At 41.4% G+C, this 18,771-nt stretch overlaps 1 protein-coding gene across 3 annotated transcripts in view; it reads left to right on the forward strand.

Moving 5' to 3' along the window:
- Positions 1–7,324: 7,324 nt before the first annotated feature.
- Positions 7,325–18,771, forward strand: part of LOC131413868 (HLA class I histocompatibility antigen, alpha chain G-like) — a 105,671-nt gene continuing 94,224 nt past the window's right edge. Inside the window, exons 1-5 of one of the 3 annotated variants that reach the window (XR_009222050.1) lie at positions 7,325–7,430; positions 7,758–8,027; positions 8,806–9,081; positions 9,694–9,969; positions 10,095–10,199. Coding sequence is in view for 2 of the 3 variants with exons in the window: in XM_058554813.1 (XP_058410796.1) it covers positions 7,358–7,430; positions 7,758–8,027; positions 8,806–9,081; positions 9,694–9,969 (895 nt within the window). In the remaining variant the exon portion in view is untranslated. The remainder of the gene's footprint in view (positions 7,431–7,757; positions 8,028–8,805; positions 9,082–9,693; positions 9,970–10,094; positions 10,200–18,771) is intronic. The other 2 variants (XM_058554813.1, XM_058554814.1) reach the window with 2 other exon arrangements.

Raw genomic sequence — 18,771 nt, forward strand, 5'->3', positions numbered from 1 at the left:
CTCTACTTCCTCAATCTAGAGATGCTGTATCTTGATTTCTGTGTGTCTACTGCACGCAAAATTTGACTTTTCATTCCCACTCAGTTTCTGGAAATGAGTTGGGTTTTCAGTATATTTCCTCCAGAGAGAAAATTGCAGAAAATTTGTCCAAATCCACTGATAACACCAAATGCTGGTGAGAGTGTGGAGCAAAAGGAACCCTCAAGTCATTGCTGGTGGCAACGCAAAATAGTACAGCTACATTGTAAGAGAGTTTGGCAGTTTCTTACAAAACTAAATATACTCTTCCCATATGATCCAACAATTGTGCTCCTTGGTATTTACCCAAAAGATTTGAAAATTTATGTCCTCACAAAAACCTGCACAAGGCTGTTTATAGCAGCTTTATTCATAATTGCCAAAACTTGGAAGCAACCAGGATGTCCTTCAGTAGGCGAACAAATAAATAACCTGTGATACATCCAGACAATGGGATATTATTTGGCACTAAAAAGAAGTGAGCTATCAAGCCTTGAAAGACATAAAGGAAACTTAAATGCATATTATTAAGTGAAAGAAGTTAATTTGAAAAGGCAACATACAGTATGATTCCAACTATGTGACATTCTGGAAAAGGCAGAACTACAGAGACAATGAAAAGATCAGTGGTGCCAGGAGTCAGGGGGAAGAGAGATGAATAGACAAAGCACAGTAGATTTTTAGGACAATGAAAACACTATGTAATGATGGATATATATCATTCTACTTTTGTCAAAACCCATAGAAGGTACAACACCAAGAGTGAACCCTAAAGTAAACTATGGACTTTGGGTGGACTGTGATGTGTCAATCTAGGTTCCTCCTTGGTAAATGTGCCACTCTCGTGCATGACATTGACAATAGGGGAGGCTATGAACATGTGGAGACAGGGACTATATGGGATATCTTTGTACTTTCCTCTCAATTTTGTTGTAAACCTAAATCTGTTCTAAAAACCAAAGTCTTTAAAATGTTAAAATTTTAAAAAATACTTTAAAAAAGAGAGAAACAGAATCACCACAGAGTGAATAGGACTTTGGAGAGCTACACAGCAAAAGAGAGAAACAGAATCACCATAGAGTGAATAGGACTTTGGAGAGCTACACAGCACTGGGTCTTGATGTTCTGGGATGGCCAGACGTATGGAGGGCTCATCTTCTCAGTAAAATGAAATTTTGGCTCTCCTTTTTTTTGTTCTTATCTCAAAATAAAAATTTCAAAATGCCAAGAGACAGAGTTTAGCTAAAGGAACTGACTCCCTTTTACTCCTTAGAAAATGTTCTGTCAAGGAAAATCCATTTTGTCATGGGCTGAAGTGTGTCCCTCCAAATTCATATGTTGAAATCCTAACCTCATGCCTCCGAGTGTGACTGTGTTTGGAGATAGGGTCTTTAAAGAGGTAATTAAGGTTAAATGAGGTCATTGAAGAGGGCCCTAATTCAATATTACAGGTGTCTTTATGTAGGTAACAGGTGTCACCGCACTTCCTGGTGGTCAAGGATAGTACAACAAACCTTTCTCCTTCTGACCATCACTTGGGATCAGACTTGCATCTCAGTCTGCTGCCTCTCCCAGCATTTTCTGGCTGCCTTTCCATATTCTCTGACAGGTGTTTCCTTTAATAAAATACTGCTAAGTTTAATCTCATCTTGGCATCTGCTTCTTGGAGGACTCGGACTAACAAAACCATTTTCATCTGTATACCAACAACCTATTGCTTATTCCATCTTGTAAAATCCTCTCTTTATCCACCTTCTCCCACCAGTGTCTGTTCCATTTTGTTTGTCTTTTAGTATCTCTTTGAGGTAACAGATGTTTAATGTTTTAAACCACTAAATTCAGGTGTAGTTACTTACCCAGCAATAGATAACTAATAACTCTCTCTTAAGTTACTCTACCTCTCCTGTATTTACTTGCACTTGGAATTGTTCTCTCTCCTTGCTGTTTCCTATTCCTCTCCTCTTCTCTTTTGTTTTCTTTTGTCTCTTCTCCTTCCCTCTGTCCCTACCTCCCTTCTCCCTTTTTCCTTTCCATTGTGAAAGAACCCAAACATATAAAATGACATATGTGATTTCATAAAATCAGCATATGTGGTTATGCTGAAAGGAAGCATTATCTTGACCTATATGCTAAAAGTATGATGTTAATGTATATGGACTAAAAGTAAATAAAATTATTCATAGAATCAAAGAAATGCCTGGACAAGGATTGGTTCTATGGTCTAATGGTTAAGTTGGCATACTCTGCTTTGGCAGCCCGGGGTGGGTTCCTGGGCTTGGACCTATACCACTCAACAGTGGCCATGCTGTGGTGGTGACCCACATACAAAATAGAGGAAGATTGGCAATAGATGTTAGCTCAAGGGTAATCTTCCTCAAGCAAAAAGAGGAGGATTGGCAACAGATGCTAGCTCAGGGTGAATATTCCTGAGGGAAAAAAAAAATGCCTGAGTGATTCTGCAGCCAAGGCAGTGGCTTTCCACACTTAATTCCTCCCCTTCAGCTGAGCTTTTTATTTTCAAAACAATCACGTCAGCATCATGAACTCTTACACACTCCTGGTAAATGTTTAAATTGGTACAAGCACTTTGGAAATCAAATTACCATTATGTAGTATGGTCAAAGTACACATCCCATATAGTCCAGCAATCCTACTCCTGATCATACACTCTGGGGAATTTCTTGCCTGTGTGCCCTAGGAGACATATGCACTCGTGTTTACAGCAAAAACTGGGATAACCACACATTCATCAATAAGAAAATTAGCAAAGTTGTGGTATAATCATAAAATGTAAGACTTCAGCAGTAAAAATGAATGAACAACAGCCTCACACATGAGGTATAACTCTCCCACATACAGCTGAGTCACAGAAGAATTCATGTAGTACGAGTTCACTACACAGGAAGTTCAAAAACAGGCAAAAATAAATCCTATTGGGTTTGGGGATATATATACTTATTGTAAAATCTTTAGAGAGACTCAAGGGAATAGTAAACACAAGACCAGTATAGAGATTACATCTTGCGGATGGAATTGGGGAGGTGCCCACGGTGGCTTCATAGGTTGTGTTTCTTATGCCAGTGGTGGGTGCCCAGGTGCTTACTTGATCATAACTCCTTAAACTGGCATTTTTCAAATTTCAGCTTGTGAACCATTTCTGATTAATTTTTTAAAAATGAAAAAGAAAATATCAAAGTTCATTGCAAGCATCCTTAACAAGAATTACCAACATTGGAACAAAGCCACAGCCAATGTTATGAGTCATGTAACAGAGAGGGCTGGGATGCCATAAAAAATCACATTGGCTAGAAATAGGTCACTGGATCTTTTGCTCACTGGCACATCTAAAATTTTCTAGTATACAGTGTTCATTGTGATGTGTAAGGTAATTCTATCTTGAGAAGGATTTGATGTGTTACTTACACTTAACCTCACACAGAACTGAATTAAATACTTTTACAGAAGTGGAAAAGTACATTGTTGATCAATATAAACTAAACTGGAAAACCTTATAAAGGGTTAACCAGTGATAGAATAGCAAATGCGAATGGAAAACACAATAGAGCTGCTTAAAAAACTTGAGAGGCACATATTAACAGTGCTTTTTAGAATCACATTGGTGTCCAAATCACTTCTACCTAATCTCATTCCAAAACACAGTGAAAGATGTTAAATTTATTATAGGATGCCAACTGAACAGCCAGTTTTGGAAAACTGTTCCAGATTGGAGGTAACCATTTCTGACTACCGTATCCCACCAAAATTGTTGTCATGATGCTAGGCTAGGTGCACAGACTGAGGTATGGAATTCACATTTTTCTAACTGAAAAGCAATTTCATTAGGCAACTATTTTTGAAAATGATGTTAAGTAAGAAAATTGGTATTTTAGCCAATATTTTTTGCATTCCTAACAAACTAAATTTGAAACTTCCAATGAAAAACAGAGACAGCTATTACTTTAAAGGCATTATGGTTATGGCACCCACTTCTTGGAACTACAGTATTTGATCTAGCTGCTATATGTTCTCAACTTTGTTGCAACTTATTAAAGAAAACATTATTATTAAAGGCAATTGCAAGAAAAACTTACAGATTTTGTTGTATCTCCTTTTCTGTCTCAAACTTTTAATCATTATTTTCCAAAAGAGAAATGAAAAGCATTAAAGAAAAGTAATCAGATAAAAGAAGCATTGATTTATAAAACCTTGAAACAATATTTAAAATTTGACTTTAACATGCATGTAATTTCTTTGATATTCCTCCCTCCACCTCCAAGAGGTGGATTTAATTCCCTCCTCTGGCATGTGGGCTGCACTTAATGACTCACTGCTAACTGATAGAGTAAGGCTGATGTAATGGTATGAGACTCTATATCTAAAACATAAAACACATTGCAGCTTCCATCTTGGTTGCTCTCTTTCTCAGATCACTTGCTTTGGGAGAAGCCAGCTACCTAGTCATTAGCTACCTTATGGAAAAGTCCACATGGTAGGGAACTGAGGCATCCTGGGACCATCCAGGAAGGAACTGAGGCCTCTTCCAACAGCCATATAGTGCGCCGTGTTTCGTCCGAATCATCCACCCCCAGTCAAATGATCAGATAATGCAGCCATGGCTGACAACTTGACTGCAACCTTTGAGAGAGGCCATGAGCCAGAGGCTCAGATAAACTTCCCCTGGATTCCTGACTCTGGGAAACTGTGGGAGACAATACGGTTTGCTGTCTTCAGCTGTTACATTTTAGGTAATTTGTTATGCTGCGGTACATAACTAATACAGGGTCCAAAGAGAGTGAATTATTAGACTTTAATTTTCATTTGCTCAAAGTTGGTTATAAGAGATTAAACATGAAATTTTGTTTTAAGATTTAAGAAGAATTTTCATGGTTAATAGATAGGATGCATTTTATTACCATTCACAACAATGTATTTATTAGAAATTCAATTCCCAAGTGTGAACAATTAAACACAAAAGGAAGAACCAGGCCATGTTAGGCTGATTCTATGATGGTCCACAATGACTATCCCCTACTTATTCACCTACCCCCAAGTTATTCAATCCAATTTTAATGTAGGTGCTGCTATGAAGGGATTTTGCAGATGTAACTAAGGTCTCAAATCAGTTGACCTTAAGACGGGGATTCTCAAGGTTTGGACTGTCCTGATCAGGTGAGTGCTGATTGGGGGTTCTTCCTGAGGAAAGAGTGGAAAGGTGTGAGACAGATTCAATGTGAGGGATTTTTCTCTGTTGTGGGCTTTGAAAATGGAGGCCGCATGGCAAAGAACGCTGGTGACCACTAGGAATTGGGAGCAGCCCTCCTCCAGCTCCTCAAGGAAACAGGGACCTCAGTCCTACAACTGGAAAAAAACTGATTTCTGCTAACAACCTCTCTATAATCTTAGAGGAGGATCCTGAGCTCAAAATGAGAACCCAGCTTTGTGAAACCCTGAACAGAGAACCCACCTACACCATGCCTGGATTTCTGAGTAAGGAACTGTAAGCAAATAAATGGATGTTGTTTTGAGCCACTAAGTTCTGGTAATTTGTTATGCAGTAGTAGACAAGTAATACACAGGCTCACTCTGTAAAAGATAAGCACATAGCATTTTTTTCCACTAGAATGAATTTATGAACTAATATGCACTCTAGTTGCACAAAATAAAATCTTTCCTACCTTTTTTTGTATTTTTCAGTTTATGATATTTATGTAGTGCAATTAAAATTTAATACAATCGTATTTCATTCATTCATTCAACACCAACTAATTTAATGCCTAGTATGTACCAGAAATGGCTTTATATGCTGGGGATACAATTTTGACCTAAATAGCCTAAAGCCAAAACTGTTCTTATGTGCCTTATGTTCTAGAGACTTCCCAAAAGTCAGATGGAGATATTGGAGCATTTTAGTGAAGAAATGACACATCCTGACTCACATTAGCAGGATCACTGACCCCTGTGGGGAGAAAAGTCCATGGGTGGCCGGTGAGGGGGTAGCGCTGGCACCACAATTCAGCAGTGAGAGGGTGGTGGAGTCTAAGGGGAGAAGAGGGGTGGGGGGTGAGAGGGACAGAGAGAAGGGCTGGAGGAGCAGGGGTGAGGAAAGAAGCAGAGGTAATGAATTCTAAAGCAGTGGGATTCTCAGATTTAAACATACATATTGTTTTATAGATCTTTAATAAATGTATCTACAGAGCCTAGCAGAATATTCTTTGTATTTGGTATTTATTACATTCTGTAGGGCTGCCTAAAAACTAATTGCCTCCTTATGTTAATCAGTTTACTAAATCATAAGTATCCTGATAAAATATGCACACTGCTTAGATGTGAATAATTCATAAAAATAGGTAATGCAGGAGCACTGGTGAAGAGCATTTTGACCGCGTTGAACACCTTCAACTTCAAGGTGATTAAAGTTTGTAGTGCTCCTGGTTGAAATATACAGAAACAAACTGTGCCTCCATGTGCTTCTTTGTACTGAAATTATATCAGGGACTCACACAGACATTCTCAGGGCTACGGAATGAAGATCATTTTAAAATACAACCAACTGGAGTCACAGATATACTGTCTCAAAAAGTAAAACTTAGGAGCTTTGTGAGTCTGATTGGAGTGCTGTTTAGACACTTTTATATATGAAGGAGCCAAAATCACTTCTTTTACAGATTAGATTCCTGATATTCAGGGGTTTTCAAGATTGTGTTACCCACTGTAGCTAATGAACAAAAAGAAACCTGGTCTCCATGAGGACCTCTGTCTGGTGTTTTCGGGCACAACTTCTCCATGTTTTAAGAGAAAATCCCTGTCCCTCCACCTCCATTCCCAGGGCAAGCTCACTGGCATCAAGTTCCCTGGGGGTGAGTTTTCTTCTAGAAGAGTCCAGGGGAAGAGGTGAGGAGTGGGAGGCAGGGAGTCCATCTCAGGGAGAGTGATTCCAGTGAGAGAAGGAAAAGGAGCTGAGCCCAGCCTGGGAGTCTCCCCTGGGTTTCCGCACACAGTCCCCGGGCCAGGACTCAGGGAGACTGTGTGACAAAGAGCTCTCGGTGCAGGAGGAGAGGGGTGACGACAAAGTCCCAAGTCCCCGGCCTGGCTCTCAGGATCTCAGGCCTGATGGCGGTGTGTGGTGCGGGGAAGCCCAGTGTCGGGGAGCCCCCATCTCCCTGAGTTTTACTTTGTCTCACATTTTGCGTCAGGTCCTCCCGCCTGGAGACTCATGACGCGGCCCCAGTTCTCACTCCCATTGCGTGTCCGGTTCTAGAGACGCCAATCAGCGTCTCCGCGGTTCCGGTTATAAAGTCTCCACGGAACCTGCAGGACTCACTCTCCCCAGACCCGGAGTATGCCGGTCGTGATGCCTGGAACCTTCCTCCTGTTGCTCTCGGGGGCCCTGACCCTGACCGAGACCTGGGCGGGTGAGTATGAGGTCGGGAGGAAACGGCCTCTGCGGGGAACAGAGCGAAGGGACCTAACGGTGGGGGCGCAGGACCCCCGCGGAATTCGCGTCTTCGCGGACACCTGCCCAGAACCCCTCCCCCACCGCGGCCCCGCCCTGACTTGACCCCTCCCTTCTCCTGACTCTCCTCCTACCCCAAGTCCCCGTCCTTCTCCAACCCGCCGCCCCTTTTCCGTCTAATGAGCCGCTCACCCCCTCTGGCCCTTCCCGGCCCCATCAACTTGGGACCCCGGGACCCGCGCCCGGAGGAGGATCGGGCCGGGTCTCAGGCCCTCCCCGCCCCCAGGCTCCCACTCCATGAGATATTTCAAAACCGCCGTGTCCAGTCCCGATGTCCGGGAGCCCCACTTCATCGTTGTCGGCTACGTGGACGACACGCAATTCGTGCGGTTCGACAGCAACTCTCCCAGTCCAAGGATGGAGCCGCGGGCGCCGTGGATGGAGCAGGAGGGGCCGGAGTATTGGGAACAGGAGACGCAGATCTACAAGAACATTGAGCAGAATTTCCGAGCGGAACTTAACAAGTTGCGCGTGTACTACAACCAGAGCAAGGCCGGTGAGCGACTCGGGCCGGGCCCAGTCACAACTCCCCATCCCCACGGATGGGCCGAGTCCATCTGATTCTGTGGTCTGGTCTGAGATTCACCCTGTCCACCAATTATGCGGTAGACTCTGATAGACTTAAAAAGGTGTTTATTTGCGGTTTGATAGGACTGGAGTCCGGGAAAAACACAAATTCAAGTAGCCCTTGAATTGTTTTTCCACTGCTGAAAGGGAGAAGGAAGGTTTTATAGTCGTGGCTAAGAAGGGCGAAGAAGAAAAAAGGGAAGGAATGTCCTTTAACAAATTCCAGGCACAGGGTAATCGTGAGGGTCCCTTGAAACAAGCCATTAAACTTAGGAATGTGGGAGAGACTCTGATGGGAATGAGGTCTCTGTCCTGATAATCTTATCGTCTTTGGAAATGAGGTCTCCATCACAATAATCATATTGTCCTTGAGAAGACTTGCAGAAGCATTTCAGGTATCTAATGAGTTCAAGAGTTCATCCTGAAGGAGGGATTTCTTCCTCTCCTCTTCATGTCTGCCTCACTCCATTTTAGTGCCTTAACGTGAAAGAGTCCATAATCTTTTTTCAATTCCACAACCCCAGCACTGTGGGACCCACTGGCCTCTCCACCAGGGAAGAGCCTGCAGCCATGTTCACAGGGTTTCATTTTCAGTTTACTTTTAATCGGGGTGGGGGTGGGGCTGACTGCAGGGCAAGGCTAAGTGGGAAGGGCTGGTGGTTGGAGTGGGGCTAAGTGGGCAGGACTGACTGTGGGGATGGGGTTAGGGTCTCACACCTTCCAGTGGATGCACGGTTGCTACATGGGGTCAGACAAGCGCCTCCTCGGTGGGTACAGTCAGTTCGCCTACGACGGTGATGATTACCTCGCCCTGAACGAGGACCTGAACTCCTGGACTATAGCTGATACGGCAGCTCAGGTCACGCTGCGTGAGTGGGAGGCGAGGGGTCTTGTGGAGCACCACAAGGCCTACGTGGAGGGCAAGTGCGTGAAGTGGCTGCTCAGACACCTGGAGAACGGGAAAGAGATGCTGCAGCGCACAGGTACGAGGGTCCACGGGGCCTCCCCAGTCTCCCCTTGGGCTGAGGGCATTCTACAAGGAGTGGAAGAAAATGAGATGACACCAGAACACCCTTGTCCTGTGGGTCAGGAGACTAAGTCCGTCTGAGTTTTCCTTTCCAGTACCAGAGACTGACTCGCCCAGAGGTCCCGTCTTCCTTTCAGGGACAATTAAGGGATCTAGTCTCTCCGGCATAGAGGGGGAAACCTTCCCTGAAATAACTGACAAGCAGTTCCCTTTGACTCTGGCAACAGCTCTGGGACTCTCTCTCTCAGGCCTTGTTCTTTGCCCCAAACCAATGTGTTTGAGGTCTGACTCTGTTCTGAGTCTGAGGCCTCCACCCAGGTCAGGACCAGAAATCCCTTTTCTCCCCCTAAGAGACCTGCCTCCTACACTGGGCTATCTTGCCCTGATTCTACAACTTTCCAAACAACAGGAGATATCCCAGAAGCCTGTGTCCAGGCTGGTGTCTGGGTTTTGTGCTCCTTTCCCCAATTGTCCTGTCCATTTTCAGGATCGTCACATAAGCCTTGCTTCAGTAGCCCAAGACAGATGTCTTGGGCAGATCTCTGAATTTTCTGACCCTTCTTCTCAGACCCACCAAAGGCACATGTGACCCACCACGCCATCTCTGACCACGAGGTCACCCTGAGGTGCTGGGCCCTGAGTTTCTACCCTGCGGAGATCACCCTGACCTGGCAACGTGACAGGGAGGACCTGACCCAGGACATGGAGCTTGTGGAGACCAGGCCTGCAGGGGACGGGACCTTCCAGAAGTGGGCAGCAGTGGTGGTGCCTTCTGGAGAGGAGCAGAGATACACATGCCATGTGCGGCACGAGGGGCTGCCTGAGCCCGTCACCCTGAGATGGGGTAAGGAGGGAGACATGGATTCATGGCCTCTTCTTGGAGAAATCAGGAACCTTTCTGGAGTCCTTCAGCAGGGTGAGGGTTGAGGGCCCAGGGGTCAGGATCCTCATGTTCCCTTCCCTCCCCAGAGCCACCTCCTCAGTACATCATCCCCACTGTGGGCATCATTGTTGGCCTGGTTCTCCTTGGAGCTGTGGTGGCTGGAGCTGTGATGTGGAGGAAGAAGTGCTCAGGTAGGGAAGGGATTGGGGGGATCTGAGATTTCTTATCTCACTGGGGGCATTTCAAGCTCCAGGTAGAAGTTTACCTGCCTTGTTAATGGGAAATACCATCCACACACATGTCCTTGCCCAGTTTGGGGCCCTGTTTGCTAAGTCTTAATCTTTAGTAAAGCACATGTAGTAGTGAAGACAAATTTATCGCCTTGATGAGTCTGGTGATGGAGACCTGATTCCCAGCAGTCACAGGTCACAGGGGAAGGTCACTGCTGAGGACAGACTTCCAGGAGGGTGGTTGGTCCAGTCCCCACACATGTACTTTCTTCATGTTTCCTGATCCTGCCCTGGGTCAAAAGTCACAGTTCTGGAAACTTCTCTGGGGTCGAGGACTAGAGGGTCCTTTAGGACCTCGTGGCCCTGCCTCCTCCGGGGCCTCTCATGTGATGTTTTCTTCCCACAGGTGGAAATGGAGGAAGCCACGCAAGTAAGGATGGGGGCTGGGGAGTGATCTCTGAAACCTTCGTGATGGCGTAAACAGGAGCTCATGAGGGAGCTTACCCACCCCATAGTTCCTCCTTTAGTCTCATCTCCTGTGGGCTCTGACCACATCCTGTTTTGTTCCATCCCAGGCAGTGACAGTGCCCAGGGCTCTGATGTGTCTCTCATGGATCCTAAAGGTGAGACTCTGGAGGCCTGAAGTGGGAAGGTGTTGGGGCAGAGAGGACAGACTGAGTTATGGGGACTCTTTGGTTGGGACATTTTGAACGTACAGTGGGCTGTTCAGAATGTTACCAATTACAGTCACTGACTTAAATTTGTTCATGATTATTTTCTTCTATAGTGTGAGACAGCTGCCTGTGGGGGACTGAGTGATGCAAGATTTGTTCACGTCCCACCCCCCATTGTGACTTCAATAGCTTCTTTCTTCAAAGGGCATCAGAATGTGTCTGTGTTCCGGGGCCGGCCCCGTGGCTTAGCGGTTAAGTGCGTGTGCTCCACTACTGGCGGCCCGGGTTCGGATCCCAGGCACACACCGACGCACCGCTTCTCCGGCCATGCTGAGGCCGCGTCCCACATACAGCAACTAGAAGGATGTGCAGCTATGACATACAACTATCTACTGGGGCTTTGGGGGGAAAAATAAATAAATTTAAAAAAATAAAATCCTCTTTTTGGGGGGGGGGTGGGGAGGAAGATTCACCCCAGGCTGACATCTGTTGCCAATCTTCCTCTTTTTGCTTGAGGAAGATTCACCCTGAGCCAATCTTCCTCTTTTTTGTATGTGGGTCGCCACCACAGTGTGGCTGACGAGTGGTATAGGTCAGCGCCAGGGATCCAAACCTGCAAACCTAGGCCCCTGAAGTGGAGTGTGCTGGACTTAACCACTATGCCACCAGGCCAGCCCCTAAAATCCTCTTTATATATGGCTGGATTCGGTTTGCTAATATTTTGTCGAAGATGTGTTCTTATTCATGAGAGATATTGATCTGTAGGTTTCTATTTTTGTGCTATCTTTGTCTAACTTTCGTATCAGGTAATACTGGCCTCATAGGATGTGTTGGGAAATATTCCTTCCTTTTCCGTCTTTTAGAAGAATTTGTGGAGTACTGAGTTTATTTATTATTTAAATGCTCAGTAGAATTTGCTAATGAAGCCAGTGGTCCCGAGCTTTTCCTTGTAGGCAAGTATTTAACTACAGATTCATTTTCTATATTTGCTATAGATCTATTCAGATATCCTATTACTTATAGAGTCATCTTCAATAATTTCTTTCTTGCCGCTTGTCCATTTCATCTAAATTGTCTAATTTGTCGGGAAAATGTTGTTTATGGTATTCCCTTACACTCTTTTAAATTTCTGTAAGGTCAGTGGTGATGTCTACTTTTTTTCATTCCTGATTTTGATGAGCTGTGTCTTTTTGTTTCTTGTCAATCTAGCTGTAAGTTTACCAAATTTTTTGATTTTTTCAAAGAGCCAAGTTTTGATTTTATTGATTTTCTTGTATTTTTGTTTTCTGTTTAATTCATTTCCCTTGTTTTTTTGTTTTTTTGTTTTTTTTTTTGTGAGGAAGAACAGCCCTGAGCTAACATCCATGCTAATCCACCTCTTTTTGCTGAGGAAGACCGGCTGTGAGCTAACATCTATTGCCAATCCTCCTCATTTTTTTCCCCCAAAGCCCCAGTAGATAGTTGTATGTCATAGTTGCACATCTTTCTAGTTGCCGTATGTGGGACGCGGCCTCAGCATGGCCGGAGAAGCGGTGCATCGGTGCGCGCCCAGGATCCGAACCTGGGCCGCCAGTAGCGCGGCCCTTAACCACTAAGCCACGGGGCCGGCCCTAATTCATTTCCCTTTTAATTGTTAGTATTTCCTTCCTTCTGCCTGCCTTGAGATTGGTTTGCTCTTTTTTTCCTATATTCTTAAATGAAAACTGAGATTATTGATTTGAGATTCTCCTTTTTTCTCATGTAAGCATTAAAGGTAGACATTTTTCTCTAAGCATGTGTATTAGTTTGCTAGGGCTGTCATAATAAAATACCACAGACTGGGTGGCTAAAACCACAGAAAATTATTTTCTTACAGTTCTGAAGGCTGGAAGTCCAAGATCAAGGTGCCAGAAGGCTGGGTTTCTCCTGAGGCCTCTCTCCCTGGCTTGGGGACAGCCGCCCTCTTGCTCCCATTTCATGTAGTCATTCTCTGTGCACATGCACCCTTGGTGCCTCTCTGTGTGCTCTAATCTCCTCTTCTTATGAGGACACCAGTCAGATTGCATTAGGGCCCACCCTAAGGGCTTCATTTTAACCTAATCACCTCTTTAAATTCCCTATCTCTAAATACAGTCATATTCTTAGGTACTGGGGATTAGGGCTTCAACATATGAAATGGAGAGGGGAGCATAATTCGGCCCATAACAGCATGTTTTAGCTGCAACCTATACATTTTGATATGTTATGTTTTCATTTCATTCAGTTCAAAATATGTTCTAATTTCCCTAGTGATTTCTTCTTTGACCCATGGGTTATTTGCTTATATGAGTTGTTTAATTTCCATCTATTTATGGATTTTCCAGATTTCCTTCTGTTGTTCACTTCTAATTTAATTCTCTTGTGGTCAAGGAACATACTTTGCATGATTCAATTCTTTTTTATTTATTGAGATTTATTTTGTGGTCAAGCATATGGTCCGTCCTGGAGAATGTCTCATGTGTGTTTGAAAGGAATGTTCCAGAAGTGTTTGGTGGCGTATTCTATAGATTCCACTTTGGTGAAGTTGATTGATAGTGGTTTTTAGTCTTCTATAGCTTTTCTGATTTTCCATCTAGTTTTTCTCTTAATTACTGAGTGTGGAATACTAAAGTCTCTAACTGTTAGTTGAATTTACTATTTCTCTCTCCCTCTTGTCAGTTTTTGTTTCATGTATTTTGGACGCTGTTGTTAGGTATATAAATGTTTATAGTTGCTACATCATCCTGATGAATTGACCCTTTTTGTTATAAAATATCCCTCTTTGTCTCTAAGACATGTTTTAAAGTCTTTTTTAAGCCTATTTTGTCTACTATTAGTTTAGCCGCTAAAGCTCCCCCCACGTTTACTGTTTTCATGGTGTGTCTTTCCCATCTTTATACTTTCAACTTATTTGTATATTTAAATCTAAAATGTGTCTCTTGTAGACAGCTTATAGTTGGATCCTGTTTTGTTCATCCAATCTGACAATCTCTATCTCATCATAGAAGTGTCTAATGCATTTACACTTAATGTAATTATTGATGTGATTGATTTACATCTACTGTGTTGCTATTTGTTTTCTAGATGTCTTGTGGTTTTGTTTGCTCCTCTTTACTATTTTCTGTTGAGTTCAATCAATATTTTCTAGTGTACAAGTTACATTCCTTTGCTGGTCTTTTTAAATTATTTTTATTGAGATATAAGTGACATACAACATTACATTAGTTTCAAATGTACAATATCATGATTCAACATATGTATATTGTGAAATGATCACCACAAGTCTAGTTAACATCCATCACCGCACATAGTTACCAATTTTTTTTCTCGTGATGGGAACTTTTAAGATCTACTCTCTTAGCAACTTTCAAATATACAATACAACAGTACTAACTGTAGTCACCATGCTGTACATTACATCCCCAGGACTTATTTATTTTATAACTGGAAGTTTGTACCTTTGACTCATTTTGCCTACCCTCTGCCTCTGGCAACCACCACTCTGTTCTCTGTATCTGTGAATTTGATTTGGGGTTTGTTTTTTTTTGTTTTTTGTTTTTTGTTTTTTGTTTTAGATTCCACATGTAAGTGAGATCGTATGGTATTTGTCTTTCTCTGTTTGACTTATTTCACTTAGAATAATGCCCTAAAGCCCATCCATGTTATTGCAAATGGCAGGATTTCCTTTGCTTTATGGCTGAGTAATATTCCATTGTATATATATATATACACCACATTTTCCTTATCCATTCATCCATTGATGGACACTTAGGTTTACATGTCTTGGCTATTGTAAATAATGCTGCAAGGAACATGGAGATGCAGATATCTTTTCTAGTTGGTGTTTTCATTTCCTTTGGATAAATACCCAGAAGTGTAATTGCAGAATCATATGGTATTTCAATTTTTAATGTTTAGGGTAACCGCTATACTGTTTTCCGTAATGGCTGCACCAGTTCATATTCCCATCACCAGTCCAAAGGGTTCCCTTTTCTCCACATCCTCACCAACACTTGTTATCTCTTGTCTTTTTTATAGTAGCCAACCTAATGGTTGTGAGGTGATATCTCATTGCGGTTTGATTTGCATATCCCTGTTGATTGTGATGTTGAGCACCCTCTCATGTACCTGTTGGCCATTTGCATGTCTCCTTTGGAAAAATGTCTATTCAGATCCTCTGTCCATTTTTCAATAAGATTTTTTGGTTTTTTGCTATTGAGTTATATAAGGTCTTTATATATTTTGGATATTAACCGCATATCAGATATATAATTTACAAATAGTTTCTCCCATTCTGTAGTTTGCCTTTTCATTTTGTTAATTTCTTTTCCTGTGCAGAAGCTCTTTAGTTTCATGTAGTTCTATTTGTTTATTTTTGCTTTTGTTGCCTCTGTTTTGATGTCATACCCAAAAAATCATCTCCAAGACCAATGTCAAGGAGCTTACTGCCTATGTTTTCTCCTAGGAGTTTTATGGTTTCAGGTCTTACATTCAAGTCTTTAATCCATTTTCAGTTGATTTTTATGTATGGTGTAAGACAGTGGTCCAGTTTCATTCTTTGGCATGTTGCTGTCCAGTTTTTCCAATCCCATTTATTGAAGAGACTGTTCTTTCTCCATTGTATATTCTTGGCTTCTTTGTTATAAACTAGTTGACCATATATGCATGAGTTTATTTCTGGGCATGCTACTCTGTTCTATTGCTCTATGTGTCTATTTTTATACCAATACCAAATTGTTTTGATTACTATAGCTTTGTAATAAAATAATCAAGAAATCAAGAAGCATGTTGCTTCCACATTTGTTCTTATTTCTCGAGATTGCTTTGGCTATTTGGCATCTTTTGTGGTTCCATATGAATTTGAGGATTGTATGCTCTGTCTCTGTGGAAAATGCCATTGGATTTTGATAGAGATTGCGTTGAATCTGTAGATTGCTTTGGGTAGTATGGAAATTTTAACAATACTAATTCATCCAACCCATAAGCATGTAATATCTTTCCATTTATTTGTATATTCTTCAATTTATTTCATCAATGGCTTATAGTTTCCAGTGTACAGGTCTTTCACCTCATTGGTCAAATTTATTCCTAAGTGTTTCATTCTTATTGACGCAATTGTAAGTGGGATTGTTTTCTTAATTTCTCTTTCTGATATTTTGTATTAGTGTATAGAAGTGGAACTGATTTTTGTGTATTGATTTTGTGTCGCGACTTTGCTGAATTTGATTATTAGTTCTAACAGTTTTTTGGTAGAGTCTTTAGGGTTTTCTATATATAATATCATGTCATCTATAAATAGAGACAGTTTTGCATCTTTCTTTTTTTTTAATTTTTTGTTTATTGCAGTAACATTGGTTTATAACATTGTATAAATTTCTGGTGTACATCATTATACTTCTATTTCTGCATAGATTACATCATGTTCACCACCCAAATACTAATTACAACCCATCGCCACACACATGTGCCGAATTATCCCTTTCGCCCTCTTCCCTCCCCGCTTCCCCTCTGGTAACCACCAATCCGATCTCTGTCTCTATGTGTTTGTTTATTGTTGTTATTATCTACTACTTAATGAAGGAAATCATACGGTATTTGACCTTCTCCCTCTGACTTATTTCACTTTGCATAATACCCTCAATGTCCATCCATGTTGTCACAAATGGCTGGATTTCATCATTTCTTATGGCTGAGTAGTATTTCATTGTGTATATATACCACATCTTCTTTATCCGTTTGTCCCTTGATGGGCACTTAAGTTGCTTCCAAGTCTTGGCTATTGTGAATAACGCTGCAATGAACACAGGGGTGCATGTATCTTTACTTCTTTCTTTCCGATTTGCATGCCTTTTATTTCTTTTTCTTGCCTAGTTGCTCTGACTTGGACTTCCAATACCATGTTGAAGAAGAATAACAAGAGTGGGCATCCTTGTCTTGTTCCTGATTTTAGAGGAAGAGCTTTCAGCTTTTCACCACTGAGTATGATGTTAGCTGTGGACTTGTCATATATGGTCTTTAATATGTGGAGGTACATTCTCAATTCCCACTTTATTGAGAGTTTTTATCATAAATGGATGTTGAATTTTGTCAAATGTTTCCTCTGTCTATTGAGATGGTCATATGATTTTATCCTTCATTTTTTTAATTTGGTATATCACACTGATTGATTTGTAGATGTTGAACCATCCTTGCATCTCTGGAATAAATCCCACTAGATCATGGTGTATGATTTTAATATATGTTGAATTCGGTTTGCTAATATTTTGTTGAGGATATTTGCATCTATGTTCATCAGGATATTGGTCTGTAATTTCCTTTTCTTGCAGTGCCCTTGTTGGTTTTAGTATCAGAGTAATGCTGGTCTTGTAAAATGAGTTTGGAAGTGTTGCTTCCTCTTCTGTTTTTTGGAAGAGTTTGAGAAGGATTGGTATTAATTCCTCTTTAAATGTTTGAAATATTGTTTGAGTTATCTTATTAGTGATCTCTGGGGATTCCATATGTATCTGAACTTAACCTACTGCAGATTAATACTAACTTAATTCCAATAGTGTATAGAAACTTTAGTGTATCCAAGTCAAATATAGCTCTCTTCCTTCCACCCTCCTTTGTGCTCTTGTTGTCATAGAAATTACATCTTTATATGTTGTAAGCTCAACAATAGTTGTGTAATTATTGTTTTATGCAGTTGTCTTTTAAATCACTACTTAACAGTAGAAAAGAGTAAAACATTTATCTATATTGTCTTTTATAATTGCTAATGTAATTACCTTTACCAGTGCTCTTTATTTCTTCATATGGATTCACATTAACCTTCTGGTGTCAGTTTCTTTCAGTCTGAAAGACTTCTTTGTAAGGCAGGTATGCTAGCAACAAATTCTCTCAGCCTTTGTTTATCTAGGTATGTCTTTATTTCATCCTCATTGTTGAAGGATAACTTTTCTGGATATAGAGTTCTTGGTTGACAGTTTGGAACTTTTCTTTCCAGCATTTTGAATATATTATTCCACTAGCTTTTGGACTCCATTGTTTCTGATGTGAAGTCTGCTGTTAATCACATTGAGGTTCTCTAGTACATAAAAGTCATACTTTTCTCCTGCTACTTGCAAATTTTTCTTTGTCTGTGTTTTGACAGTTTCACTATGATGTCTCTATGATATATTTGGCTTATGACAGTTTTACTGTAAGAAGAAATAGATGTGGGGGCTGGCCTGCTGGCATAGTTGTTAAGTTCGCATGCTCCACTTCGGTGGCCCGGGGTTCAGAGATTTGGATCCCACCCATAGACCTACACACTGCTCATCAAGCCATGCTGTGGTGGTATCCCACATACAAAATAGAGAAAGATTGGCAACAGATGTTAGCTCAGGGCCAAACTCCCTCACCAAAAAAAAAAAAAAATTGATGTGGACCTCTTTGAGTTTATCTTTCTTGGAGTTCATTGAGCTTTTCGGACATGTAGGTTAATATTTCTCATACTAGTTGGGACATTTTTGGCTTTTATTTTTTCAAGTTTTTTTTTTTTTTTTTTTTGCTTCTTTCTCTCTCTCCTCTCCTTCTGTGACTCCAATTACATCTATATTGGCATGTTTGATGGTTTCCTACAGGCTCTGCTCATTAGTCTTCATTCATTTTCCTTTATGTTTATCAGATGGAATCATTGCAATTAACTAATCATCATTCACTGAATTTTTGTCTGCCTGCTAGATTATGTATTTGAGACTGTACATTGAATTTTTATTTCAATTATTAAACTTATCAACACCAAAATTTCCACTTAGTTCTTCTATTATAATTTCTATGTCTCTATAATCTATATTGGGTGAGTCATTGTTATCAAACTTTCTTTTAATTCTTTAAATATG

Source organism: Diceros bicornis, chromosome 14 (assembly GCF_020826845.1).
Source record: "Diceros bicornis minor isolate mBicDic1 chromosome 14, mDicBic1.mat.cur, whole genome shotgun sequence".
Classification (NCBI taxonomy): domain Eukaryota; kingdom Metazoa; phylum Chordata; class Mammalia; order Perissodactyla; family Rhinocerotidae; genus Diceros; species Diceros bicornis.